The following is a 14416-nucleotide window of genomic DNA, read 5'->3' as shown; positions in this document are numbered from 1 at the left end:
GGATCACCTGAGGTCAGGAGTTCGAGACCAGCCTGGCCAACCTGGTAAAACCCCGTCTCTACTAAAAATACAAAAATTAGCTGGGCATGGCGGCAGGTGCCCGTAATCCCAGCTACTCAGGAGGCTGAGGCAGGAGAATCGCTTGAGAGGGAGGTGGAGGTTGCAGTGAGCCGAGATCACGTCACTGCACTCCAGCCTGGGCGACAAGAGTGAAATTCCATCTCAAAAATAAATACATAAAAAATAAATAAATAAAAATCTGCTTGTGTCATTTCTCAGTGAAAAGCCTTGCTACTGCACTGAGGATGAAATCCAAATTCATTTCTGCAAACTGCAGAGCCCAGCGTGACCTGACCCACCCATCTCCCCACTGCCCTTCCCTCCTTTCCTTCTGTTCCTTGAATATGTCTGTGGTATAAGAAGAAACAGAGTTGGTTTTTGTCCTCTGTTCCTGGAACAGAGCTCCTAAAACCTGTCGAATTTCCTAAGTGACAGAAGCATCTTTTGTCATTCATGAAGAGCCCCAGTTGATTACGCCAGAGCACATGCTAACGAGGTGACTCAGGGTGGAGCCCCTACGTGGCCTCAGGATGCAGCCGGTCACCAGAAACACCAAGTGAGGAGAGGGCTGGAACCTGCAGTCCCACTTGTGGACCTCCAGGAAGGGGAGGGAGGGCTGGAGACTGAGCTCTATAAAAATTTTTCTTCTTCTTTTTTTTTTTGAGGTGGAGTCTCACTCTGTTGCCCAGGCTGAAGTATAGTGGCACGATCTTGGCTCACTGCAACCTCCACCTCCTGGGCTCAAGAAATCCTTCTACTTTGCCTCCCAGGCAGCTGGGACTACAGGATCACACCACCTATGCCTGGCTAATTTTTTGTAGAGACAGGGCTCTGCCATGTTATCCAGGCTGGTCTTGAACTCCTGGCCTCGGGTGATCTGCCTGCTTTGCCCTCCCAAAGTGCTAGGATTACATGTGAGCCATCATGCCCAGCCATTATTTCTCTTTTCTTAAATAAAAAAGTTTTAAGCTGGATGCAGTGGCTCATGCCTGTAATCCCAGCACTTTGGGAGGCCAAGGTGGGTGGATCATGAGGTCAGGAGTTTGAGACCAGCCTGACCAACATCATGAAACCCCATCTCTACTAAAAATACAAAAATTAGCCAGGCATGGTGGCGGGGGCCTGTAATCCCAGCTACTCGGGAGGCTGAGGCAGGAGAATTGCTTGAACCTGGGAGGTGGAGGTTGCAGTGAGCTGAGATCACGCCATTGCATTCCAGCCTAGGCAACAGAGTGAGACTCCACCTCAAAAAAAAAAAAAGTTTTAATATTGAATTTATAAAATGTTTATAATATATAAATATTGACAGAACAGACTTCTTTCTACTTGTATATTTTACCTCGGTATATATAAACATTCAATAAATACCAAATACCTAGAGTGTAGCCCTGGTGCTGTGCTATTAACAGTACACTGAAAAAGAGAAGCAGAGTCTGTTCCTGCTGCCAAGGGGATGATAATATGATTATGGTTTTAGCTAAAGCTACAAATGGAGATGAGACCTATGGCTAACCATAGGTCAGGGCATCATAAGGACAACATTTTCAAATGCTGAATCTTTTAAGTTAAATCAACAAAGATTGGCTGGGTGCATTGGTTCACGCTTGTAAATCCCAGCACTTTGGGAGGCCAAGGCAGAGGGATCGCCTGAAGTCAGGAGTTCCAGACTAGCCTGGCCAACATGGCAAAACTCTGTCTCTACTAAACATCCAAAAATTAGCCAGGCATGGTGGTGGGCGCCTGTAATCCCAGCTACTTGGGAAGCTGAGACAGGGGAATAGCTTGAACTCGGGAGGTGGAGGCTTTGGTGAACCAAGATAGCGCCACTGCACTCCAGCCTGGGTGACAGAGTGAGACTCTGTCGAAAATAAATAAATAAATTGGCAAAAATAAAAATTCCTAATATCCGAATCAGAAGTTTCTGCCCTCACCATGGGAAGAAATGCCCAGGCTAGCCTGCTAGCAAGGAGAAGATGAAACGTGTGAGGCAGAACTGCCCAGATGGGAAGCTCAGTGAGGCCCAATTGTAATCCGTCACCTCCCATTTACCTCTAGACACGTGGGTTTAATACATGCTAGGACTGCCTGCCACTGAAATACTGATGTTGTCTGCCACAAAGCAGGTATCAGCAATAGCTAATGGTACAGCCACCTCAACTAAGGCAGGATTACTTTAAAATATGATACATTCTGCAGTTCTCCCCAACTCTGTTATTTATCTTATAAGACACAAATTGCAGCATAATCCTATATAAATGAAATGGATATTTCACATCAGGGCCTAAGGCCGGGAATTGATCTACTCGCAAGCATAAGATTAAGTGAACCCAAATGAAGAAATACATTACCAAGATAATACACTCGTATCTTAAATGTAGGTCTCTTCCTTACCTTTTAGTTTACTGACTTCAATCTTAAGTGCCTTCAGTTTCTGCTTATAATCTTGCTTTTCTTTCACAATACAAGTCTCCGCCATCTTGGCGTCACGTAGGGCATGCTCTAGCAATTTAAATTTACCCGAACAGTCTGCAATGTGATTGACTGCCTCAATAATATCTTTGTCCTAAAAACCAAATTTGAAAACGGTTATTCTACATTCTTAAATTCCAATTAACCAAAAAGAGAAGATAATACTAAGATCCGACTGTGTGCCAGGTTCCATTCTAAGCACTTTTCGCATATTAACTCATTTAATCTTTACAGTAACTCTATGAGGAGGTACTGTTGCTCTTGCCAAGTGACAGACGAGTCGACAGAAAGGCCATGTTCCTTGCCCCTGGTTACACAGCTAGTTAGTGGTGGAGCCACCATTTGAACCTAGCTGGCTGCCTCAGACACTATATACTGAACCACTACCCCTTGCTCTCTCTCAGAAAGTTACAGTCAGACCATTCCATTACCTAAGAAACTATAATAGTAACAAGAGGGTAGGTGGCCCCTGGATGGGAAACTCATCCTCTGGATTATATAGGTCGGTCTAACGGCTCACCATTCCCTCCCATTTTCCAGCTTGTTAAAATGACAGACTCCACAACATCATTCCAAACCTACCAAATTAGAATTTCTTAATTGTTGAGGCAGTTTTAGTTACCAAAAAAGGTATCTGCTCCTTGAAAAGCAACTCAAACAACACCTAAAAGTATAAAAATAAGTAAAAGTTCTATCCCTCCCCCACTCACCTGGAATAACTGTTATTAAGAGGTTTTACCCGACTGAAGTCTAAGTGTTTCTGCTACAGCATCGTAAATGCACGCCTGAAAAATCACATTGTCTGCACATCTCGCACTAGGACTTACAGAATAAAAGGGTTGGGGCAGGCCATGCAAAAACCCATGGAACTTTGCGACCAGGCCAGTAGCAAAAAATAACAGTTCTAATAAGTACAAGAACACAGTTCAGTTAACACCAGGAGAGACCCACAACAGTCAATCCCTTTCAGCCTGAAACCTGGACTCCTACTTACTCCTTTGATAAGGATGTCCTGGAGGGCATCTGCTTCTAAGGAAACCATTTTCATCAGATAAAATCTCTCAGTCGGCCGGGCGCGGTGGCTCAAGCCTGTAATCCCAGCACTTTGGGAGACCGAGACGGGCGGATCATGAGGTCAGGAGATCGAGACCATCCTGGCTAACACGGTAAAACCCCGTCTCTACTAAAAATACAAAAAACCAGCCGGGCGAGGTGGCGGGCGCCTGTAGTCCCAGCTATTGGGGAGGCTGAGGCAGGAGAATGGCGTAAAACCCGGGAGGCGGAGCTTGCAGTGAGCTGAGATCCGGCCACTGCACTCCAGCCAGGGCTACAGAGCAAGACTCCGTCTCAAAAAAAAAAAAAAAAAAAAAAAAAAATCAGTCTAGGAACACAGCCTTTTTTTTCTGATGAAGTCTCGCTCTGTCATCGGGCTGGAGTGCAGTGGTGTGATCTCAGCTTACTGCAACCTCTGCCTCCTGGGTTCAGGCAATTCTCCTGCCTCAGCCTCCCAAGTAGCTGGGACTACAGGGGTGTGGCACTACGCCCAGCTAATTTTTGTATTTTTTTAAATAGAGACAGGGTTTCACCATGTTAGCCAGGATGGTCTCGATCTCTTGGTTTTATGATCCGCCTGGCTCAGCCTCCCAAAGTGCTGGGATTACAGATGTGAGCCACCATCCCTGGCCTTCTTTTTTTTTTTTTCTTTTTTTGAGACAGAGTCTCACTGTGTCACCCAAGCTGGAGTGCAGTGGTGCAATCTCGGCTCACTGCAACGTCTACCTCCCAGCTTCCAGGGATCCTCATACTCCAGCCTCCAGAGTAGCTGAGATTACAGGCATGCCACCATGCCCGGCTAACTTTTTTGTATTTTTAGTAAAGACAGGGGTTTCACCATGTTGGCCAGGCTGGTCTCGAACTCCTGACCTCAAGGAATCCACCCGCCTCGGCCTCCCAAAGTGCTGGGATTATAGGCGTGAGCCACTGCAAACGACCTCCAGGAGCACACCCTTCCTAATGTACCCACTGTTTTAATGGTGGGGAAATGCCTTGCCAGCACCTCCACACATACCTACAGCTTTGCCAGAGTTTGCTATGATGGAAACCAGAGAGGTTGTTGAAGCCACTAAACTGGCTACTACTTGACTAAAGACATGACTGTAGATTTTAATATTTTCTATTTAATTTTCAGAGCACTTGCCCCAATCACTTCAAAACAATGTGCTGAGAAAAATCACATCTTTATTAGCGTGAGCATTTCATTATACCAACATCGTTCCCTTAAATACCAATTGTCAAAGACGCGCATAACAGCAGGAGACTGTGTATCGTTGTATATTGCATGTTAGTGACTATATCAACTGCTCAATTGCAAATGGTTTTTCTCTCCATTAAAAAAAATTATCAAGCAATCTAATTGCCAATAACTCTATGAGACCTAATAATGGATACCCGGGGAGAAAATAAGTTAATTCAGACCTGCCAGCCCATAGAATGGGCCTTGGAGACAGAAGACCAGAAGCAGAGTCCTGCCTCCTTTCTTCATGCCTTGGGAACATCATTTTAAATTTGTTTCCCTCATTTCTAACTGGGCGTTTTAAAAAACAAGAGCAACATTGGTAGCTTTACATTTCTGAGATGCTGGGGACTTAGGTAAGATAATGAATGTGAATATAAACCACCAAGCACTCTGGCAAATGGAAGAATTCTTATTTTTGATTACCTTTAGCTTTATCATTGTCGTGAGAGCTTGTTCTCGAGCTTGTAACTGTCCTACCTGAGCAGAAAGTTCCACTAACGTGTTGCTGAGAGTTTCGTTTCTAGCCTACAAGAAAACAACACAGATGATAGTGCTTGAGTCCTTTTAAAGCTTTCACTACGCTGGCTAGCCATAGTCTGTGCTTATTTCTCCATTTTGTTTTTTCCTTGTTTGACTTGTTAGTAACAAAAAAAGAGTTGGTAATGAAGTGGGCTAATAAAACCCACATTGTTTTAGTAACAAAGTGGGCTAAGAAAGCAGTCATCAAAAAAGAATACAAATATGTATTTCTCTATTAATTCTACCATCCTCTCAGTACTTGTATTTGCCCTACTGAATTATGTTGATGATGCTTGTAAACATGTCTATTTCCTAATATCTTTTATGTGTAATTTTGGGTTGGGAAGAGGGAAGAAAATGAATGAATGAGAACTGTATTAGTAAGAGATTTCCTTTGTTGAAACAAAGTAGCATTAGTGAACTCTGTGAATTTAAAAAATATTCTTTGTCGAAAGAACTTCATACTGGGGTATTCCTACTCATCAGTTATTTAAAAAAAAACACATAGTGCTAGATCTGATATAATTATTGTGTATACAATCTATTTACTAGTTGAGAAAAATAACCATCAGACTTTTTTTTTTTTTTTTTTTGAGATGGAGTCTCACTCTGTCGCCCAGGCTAGAGTGCACTGGTGGTATGATCTCGGCTCACTGCAACCTCCGCCTTCTGGGTTCAAGTGATTCTCCTGCCTCAGCCTCCGGAGTAGCTGGGATGAAGGATGTAACACATAAACAAGCTGGCTTTCTGCGTCTCTTATGAGCATGAACTCAAAAAATATCTGATGACTGACGAATTAGAAGAGAAAACCAAAAAAATCTGTCTTTTTTTTTTTTTGACACAGAGTCTCACTCTTTCCCCCAGGATGGAGTGGAGTGGTGTGATCTCGGCTCACTGCAACCTCTGCCTCTCAGGTTCAAGTGACTCTCCTACCTCAGCCTCCCGAGTAGCTGGGACTACAGGCGCCCGCCAAAACACCTGGTTGATTTTTGAATTTTTAGTAGAGAGGGGGTTTCACCATGTTGGCCAGGCTGATCTCAGACTTTGGACCTCAAGTGATCCGCCCACCTCAGCCTCCCAAAGTGCTGGGATTATAGGTGTCAGCCACCGTGTCGGGCTCAAAAAACAAGTCTTAGAGGTTTTATTCCCAATATGCCACTAACGTTATAAGACACAATAATTGGCTGGGCACAGTGGCTCACATCTGTAATCCCAACACTCTGAGAGGCCGAGGCGGGCGGATCACCTGATATCGGGAGTTTGAGACCAGCCTGACCAACATGGAGAAACTCCGTCTCTACTAAAAATACAAAATTAGCTGGGCGTGCTGGTGCATGCCTGTAATCCCAGCTACTCGGGAGAGTGAGGCAAGAGAATTGCTTGAACCCAGGAGGCAGAGGTTGCAGTGAGCCGAGATTGTGCCATTGCACTCCAGCCTGGGCAACAAGAGTGAAACTCCGTCTCAAAAATAAAAAGACGCAATAATTTAGAAAACATCATTGAAGCTACCAAAACTTGATGATACCCTCTCATCTTTGAGGAAAGCTTTCTAAAATAACCCATTGTTGATTAAATGGTAGATGCTACTAAACCAAATGGTATAACAGTTACAAAGGGTTGTACTGAAGCTCAATCTCTAAGACAGGATGGTGCTGTGCAACTAACCAAAACTGTAGGATAAACAGAACTACAAGGGGTGGATGAGTGTAGATACCTTCATACACACACGTATGCATTTTTGCATTGGTTGTTTGTTGTGATTGTTGTTTTTTATCGAGATGAAGTCTCACTGTGTTGCCCAGGCTGGACTTGAACTCCTGGGCCCAAGCGATGTTTCTGCCTCAGCCTCCCCAGAAGCTGGGATTACAGGCACACACCACTGTGCTTGGCTTACATGTGCTTTTTTGTTGTTGTTGTTTTGTCACCCAGGCTGGGGTGTAGTGGCACAATCACAGCTCGCTGCAGCCTTGACCTCCTGGGCTCAAGTGATCCTCCTGCCTCAGCCTCCCAAGTAGCTGGGACCACAGCAGTACACCACCACACCCAGCTCATTTTTGTATTTCCATTTTTTCAGAGACAGGCATGTGCCATGTTGCCAAGCATGATCTCGAGTTCCTGGGCTGAAGCAATCCTCCCACCTCAGCCTCCCAAACTAAGAGCTGGGATAACAGGCATAAGTCACCGAGCCACTGTGCCCAGCCTCACATGCATTTTTAATGAAACATTTAAATATAATTTTTCTTTTTTCTTCTTCTTTTTTTTTTTTTTTTTTTTTGAGACAGAGTTTCCCTCTTGTTGCCCGGTCTGGAGTGCAATGGTGAGATCTCGGCTCACCGCAACCTCCGCCTCCCGGGTTCAAACGATTCTCCTGCCTCAGCCTCCCGAGTAGCTGGGACTACAGGCGCGCGCCACCACGCCCAGCTAATTTTGTATTTTTAGGAGAGACAGGGTTTCTCCACGTTGGCCAGGCTGGTCTCAAACTCCCTACCTCAGGTGATCTGCCCACCTCGGCCTCCCAAAGTGTCGGCATTACAGGAGTGAGTCACCGCACGTGGCCAAATCTAATTTTTCAATAACTGAAACACAAAGGGAATTTGGACTAGTGAAGTTTATCAGAAAATAATCCCAACCTCAAGGTCTTCAGAGAGAAGAGAAGAATGCGTTGCCTTTTGAGCCATTTCCTGAAGCTGTAGTTGGGTCTTTTGGAAAGCAGTTTGGCATTCCATTTGGTTGGATTCAAGAGATTTTACCTTCTTCGTGAGTGACCTGATTATTTCAGTTCTTTTATGTAGTTCACCTGAGGGAAAGTTCATCAATAATTTGTAGTCAGACCTTCAGCTTAAAATGCATTATTTTCAAAATGGGTGGTTAAAAAGTAAAAGTGTGCTAGAGAATTTTTACAAAGACAATCTTCTTTTAAAACCTTTTTTATGAAATGCGCACTATCACCCCTAATCAAGAAACAGAACTGTGAGCAACTGGAAGCCTCTGGAGGTCACTTCCTGAACATAATCTCTCCAGTTTCTACTTTCCCAACCATGAGCCTGATCTTCGAGTAATCACTTCCTAGTTTTTCACTACAGCTTTACCAATGACCACATGCCTCAAAATTATAGTTTAATTTGAACCATATAAAAATGGAATCATATTCTGAGAATTCTTCTGTTTGCTTTTTTTGCTTAAGATGATGATTCTGAGATTCGCTCAGTTGTGTATAACTTGTGTTTGTGCACTAACATTGCCCGGTAATATTCCACTGAATGATTACACCAAAGCTTATTTCTGTTTTTTTTTTTTTTTTGGTGAGACAGAGTCTCCCTCTATTGCCCAGGCTGGAGTGCAATGGCATGATCTCGGCTCACTGCAACCTCTACCTCCTGGGTTCAAATGATTCTTCTGCCTCAACCTCCCAAGTAGCTGGGACTACAGGCGAGCGCCACCACGTCCAGCTAATTTTTTTGTATTTTTAGTAGAGACAGGGTTTCACCATATTAGCCAGGATGGTCTCCATCTCCTGACCTCGTGATCCATCCACCTCAGCCTCCCAAAGTGCTGGGATTACAGGTATGAGCCACTGCGCCCGGCCTACCAAAGGTTATTTCTAATATTGATGATCATTTGGGTTATTTCTACTTTGCAGCTATGATAAACAATGCTGCTCTGAATATTCTTTGACACGCATCTTTTTTTTTTTTGAGATGGAGTCTCACTCTGTAGCCCAGGCTGGAGTGCAGTGGTGTGATCTCAGTTCACTGCAACCTCCGCCTCCCAGGTTCAAGCAATTCTCCTGCTGTAGCCTCCGGAGTAGCCGGGACTACAGGCATGAGCCACCATGCCTGGCTAATTTTTGTATTTTTAGTAGAGACGGAGTTTCGCCATGTTGGCCAGGTTGGTCTCGAACCCCTGACCTCAGGTGATTCGCCTGCCTTGGCCTCCCAAAGTGCTGGGATTATAGACGTGAGCCACAGCACCAGGCCTTTTTACATGCATCTGGGTGCATATTTTCAAGAGTTTCTCGAGAGCCTTGCTTCTCAAAATGTGATCCCTGGACCAGCAGCGGCAGTGGCATCGCCTGGGATGCCTGTTAGAAATGCAGATCCTTGGGCCCCAGACCTACTGTATCAGAATCTAAATTTTAACAAGCCCCTTAAGTGATTCATGTGTCTATTATAGGGTGAGAATATTCTAGAAGTGGCTTTGCTGGGCTGTAGGATATGCACATCTTCAGCTTCACCAGATACTGCCAAACGATTTTGCACACCAGCAGTAACAACTGACTCCCGCTAGCAGCGTCTCAGCTTTCCCTTGGCGTCATACTTTACCAAAACCCGGTAATTTCTGCCAGGCTAGTAAAAGTAAAATAGTATCTCAATTTGATTTTTATTTGCATTTCCCTAATTACTAATGAGAATAGGAAACTTTTTATATATTTATTAGACATTCAATTTGCCTCTTTCCATGAGGTGCCTATTCAAATCTTGCTCATTTTAAAATAAAATACTGATAGCTACGTATAATGTGGGTTATATATGTTATATGTGTTATCTTTCTTCTTTTAACATGTTTATATAAGAGCCATAAGATGTTATACTGCATTTAATCAGCAACCATGTTAAATGCTGTGTGTGTATACGCGTGTGGGTGTGGTCAGAGTAAAATCAGATGGTCATCAAAGAAACAAAAAAAATAATACATTTGGGTTTTTTGTTTGTTTCTTTCTTTGTTTTGACACAGAGTCTTACTCTGTCACCCAGGATGGAGTGCAGTGGCACGATCTCGGCTCACTGCAACCTCCACCTCCCAGATTCAAGCAATTCTCCTGCCTCAGCCTCCTGAGTAGCTGGGACTATAGGCGTGCACCACCATGCCCTGCTAATTTTTGTATTTCTAGTAGAGATAAGGTACACCATGTTGGCTGGGCTGGTATCGAACTCCTGACCTCAAGTGATCGGCCTGCCTCAGCCTCCCAAAGTGCCGGGATTAAAGGCATGAGCCACCATGCCCCACCAAAAATGACAGATTTGGATTGCCACATTTACAGAATCCTTTGAGTAATGTTAAGTAAAAAAAGGTTATCTTTCTATTACACAGATCAGTGTTTTCTCCTCTAATGTATTCTACTAACAATCTAGAGTCATTGGAACATTCAGATTTAGGGCAGCACTAAAGGAATGACAGAATTAAAATATGGTATCATATTTTAATAAATAAATAAATAAATAAATAAACTTTTTGCAACCATTTTTGAGACAGCTACATATATATATGTGTGTGTGTGTGTGTGTGTGTGTATATATATATATTTTTTTTTTTGAGACAGGGTCTTGTTCTGTCCCCCAGGCTGGAGTGCAGTGGCGCAATCTTGGCTCACTGCAACCTCCACCTCCCGGGTTCAAGTGATTCTCATGCCTCTGCCTCCCGAGTAGTTGAGATTACAGGTGTGCACCACCACGCCCAGCTAATTTTTTGTATTTTTAGTAGAAGTGGGGTTTCACCATGTTGGCTGGGCTGGTCTCCAGCTCCAGAGCTCAAATGATCTACCAAAGTGCTGGGATTACAGGTGTGAGCCACTGTGCCTGGACAGACAGCTATAATTTTAAAAGATGACCATTTTAGGAACTTAAGATCAAGTTCAATACAAAAAGCTTAAAATCTTTCAGCTTAGTTTAAGAGAATGGCTAGTCATATGGCATCTTCATTCATACTCTTGTTCAAAACTTCAGCTTCACCAATGGCGCTCACCCCGTGTTAACTGGAGCTCTATCCAGCCCCCTTTTTATGCTGAAATACTTTGCTTGTCCTACTTTATTTGAATGTGTCTGTCCCATTATCACTGTTCATAAAGTCCTCCTGTCTCCAATGAGCCTAAACTTGAGGACAGCAGGGGTTTCAGTCTTTACTTCCTCTCTGTCTTCCCCATGAGCCCATCAATGTGTTAGCACAAAGGAGTGCATAACTGTTGTCACTGAACGTATTTCTGACCTTCTAATTTGCTGCAACGTTCTTCCAATGTCAACACTTTCTGCCGATCCTCTTCCCATGAAAGAAGCTGTTGCTGGTGCACTGCAACCATGTCATTGAGCTCTTTATCTCGATCTTTTAATTCTCCAATGAGCAACTGCAGCTCCTTCCGTTGTTTCTCAATAGTGGAAATCTCAACTTCTGACCCGATGTTCTAAACATAGAAAGCGGTTTCACATCAAAATAGAATGAAATCAGTAACAAATCAGCCAAAGTCAATTTTCCAAATAAGTATATCTTCTTTTGCTGTCAGTTCCAAGTAGTTCAATTAGTTTCAAGTTAATAACATGGCAGCAAAGATTATGTATACTTAAAACATATTCAAGTTAAAACCTACCATGCACTCTGCCTCTCTACAATTTTCTGTCATGCCATACGTGCCATGCCTAAAAAGTGGGACTGTTTCTAAAACCCGCTGGGTAAACAAATAAACCTATTTCTGCACTTCTTCTTCCCCTTTGCCAACAACCCTTTTCTCTGCCAGTCAATAACATTATCTCCCACCTTGCCCCAGCAATTTGAGTAACCAAGTACAGGTTAAACATGAAATAGTGGCCAGGCGTGGTGGCTCACACCTATAATCTCAGCACTTTGGGAGGTCAAGGTGGGTTGATCACCTGAGGTCAGGAGTTTGAGACGAGCCTGACTAACGTGGCAAAACCCCATCTCTACTAAAAATACAAAAATTAGCTCAGTGTGGTGGCACATGCCTGTAACCTCAGCTACTCAAGAGGCTGAGGCAGGAGAATTGCTTGAACCCTGGAGGCGGAGGGTGCAGTGAGCCGAGATCGTGCCATTGCACTCCAGCCTGGGCGACAAGAGCGAAACTCTAGCTCAAAAACAAAACAAAACAAAAAAAACCATGAAATAGTTACTGCTTAAATGTAAATGATTCTTACTAAAGAATGGGAATTTTAGTCTATAAAAAGAAAATTAAGTCTTCCAGTATTCAATATTCATGAAAACTATAACATCTAAGGCATCTATACATATTCAATCTATTAAGGACAATTTAATATTGTAACTAGTCTAAATACAACATACATAATTAAAAACCAAATTCTGTAAGGAAATTTTTCACATATACCCAAAGACATTAGTATGATAAACTCCCATATACTCAGTACCTAGGTTCTACCATTATCAAGATTTCACCACAGCTGTTTCAATTTCCTTTTCTTTTATTGATTAAAAAATACCATTTCACCCTTACATCCTTCAGAATGCATCTCTAAAAATGAACATTTCCTATATAACCATGATGCCATTTTTATACCTAATAATATTATCTATTAATACAATAATTCCTTTTAAGTATACAGCATTTGAAAGTCTAACAAGTTGGTCTGACCAAATTGTGATCCCAGAATTAGCCACTTAGTGGCTACATAACCTTGGGCAAGTTACTTAACTTCTCTAAGAATTAGTTTCCTCACCTGTAAAATAATAGCAACGGCATTTTAACATCTTGGAGTGACGAAGATTAAACAAGACAAACTCTGTAAAGTACTGAGCACAACGCCTAGCTCGTAGTAATCACTTAACAAACATCAGCTCTCATTAACACTGTAAACCACATTTCAAATCATGGTGCTGTCCCTACCTATGAAATAAAGAACTAAAAGTGTTACTTTAATAGAGTTCCACCTTAAAGATAGTAATTAAAGGTTCACCAGTGACCCTTTGTACTCCCTTACTGCTTTTTGAAAAATAAGATTTGTAAATAAACAAAAATAATGAGGGGGGCTCAGTGGCTCACACCTGTAATCCCAGCACTTTGGGAAGCCGAGGTGGGCAGATCACCTGAGGTCAGGAGTTCAAGACCAGCCTGGCCAACATGGCGAAACCCTCTCTCTACTAAAAATACAAAAATTAGCTCGGCATGGTGGTGGGCGCCTGTAGTCCCAGCTATTTGGAAGGCTGAGGCGGGAGGATGGCTTGAACCTGGGAAGCAGAGGCTGCAGTGAGCCGACATTGCCTCACTCCGCTCCAGCCCTGCGGACAGGGCCAGATCCTGTCTCAAAAATAAATAAGAATGATGAATAAATTACAGTTACTAGCCTTAACAAGGAAAATGGAATTTGGAGTCAAGGGATTTCAAGTCCCAAGGCTTGAATTCCAGTGTTGGCCCAGCCCTTTTTTCATGCATTCAACATAATTTATTGAGCGCCAGTGGCTGGGCCACAGCCCGCCAGGCAAGGAGCACATATTCCACTCCAGGAAAACAGGCAGTAAGCCGAGTATACAAAGGCAGGTCGTCTTACACTGATGGACGCGAACCTTGGGCAAGCCCACTTCCAGACTTTTTGGTACAGTGGAGCTGTGAGAGAGCTCCTTTCTTTACTCGCCACGTTGTGTAAATTAAGGACACCCAGCGAGGTAAATGGGAGAGCAGCTCCCCAGACGCCAGTCGTCCTCCCTAAACAGTAAGCACCGGGTACGCGCTACTCTGTGACCTGAGCTGAATAACAAGGTGTTATTGGGTTAAGGAAACGGTGGTGACACCCTTTTCCTCTATGTCCAATGTATTGGTTCACTTTTTTTTTTTTTTCTGAGATGGAGTCTCGCACTGTCGCCCAGGCTGGAGTGCAGTGGCGCGGTCTCGGCTCACTGCAAGCTCCGCCTCCCGGGTTCACGCCATTCTCCTGCCTCAGCCTCCCGAGTAGCTGGGACTACAGGCCACCACGCCCGGCTAATTTTTTTTTGTATTTTTAGTAGAGACGGGGTTTCACCGTGTTAGTCAGGATGGTCTCGATCTCCTGACCTCGTGATCCGCCCGCCTCCGCCTCCCAAAGTGCTGAGATTACAGGCGTGAGCCACCGCGCCCGGCCCGTTTCACATTTTAAGTAGTCACCGTTCTTGAGAAACAGTAGATTTCGACCAATGTGCACCGTTGCAGCGGCGCCCAGCCGCGCTCGGAACCGCCGCTCACCTGGCGTCCGGCAAGGAAGGCTGCCGGAGGGTTCATAGGTGTTTCCTCCGCCCCCGGAGAAGGCCGGTGTGGACGGCGTCACCTTAGAAACGCCATCGGCGCGCCTGCCCCGAGCGGCG

At 44.0% G+C, this 14416-nt stretch overlaps 1 protein-coding gene across 1 annotated transcript in view; it reads right to left on the bottom strand.

Moving 5' to 3' along the window:
- The window catches only part of CCDC62 (coiled-coil domain containing 62), a 57354-nt gene extending 42938 nt beyond the window's left edge, over window positions 1–14416 (bottom strand). Inside the window, 5 exon segments of the mRNA XM_011964514.1 lie at window positions 2452–2623; window positions 5249–5350; window positions 7975–8141; window positions 11327–11519; window positions 14298–14416. Of these exon segments, the coding sequence (XP_011819904.1) occupies window positions 2452–2623; window positions 5249–5350; window positions 7975–8141; window positions 11327–11519; window positions 14298–14333 (670 nt within the window). The 5' untranslated portion in view covers window positions 14334–14416.

Source organism: Mandrillus leucophaeus, unplaced genomic scaffold (genome assembly GCF_000951045.1).
Source record: "Mandrillus leucophaeus isolate KB7577 unplaced genomic scaffold, Mleu.le_1.0 Scaffold7, whole genome shotgun sequence".
Taxonomy (NCBI): domain Eukaryota; kingdom Metazoa; phylum Chordata; class Mammalia; order Primates; family Cercopithecidae; genus Mandrillus; species Mandrillus leucophaeus.
The sequence above is the reverse complement of the archived record's forward strand: the minus strand, read 5'-3'. Positions and strand labels throughout refer to the sequence as shown.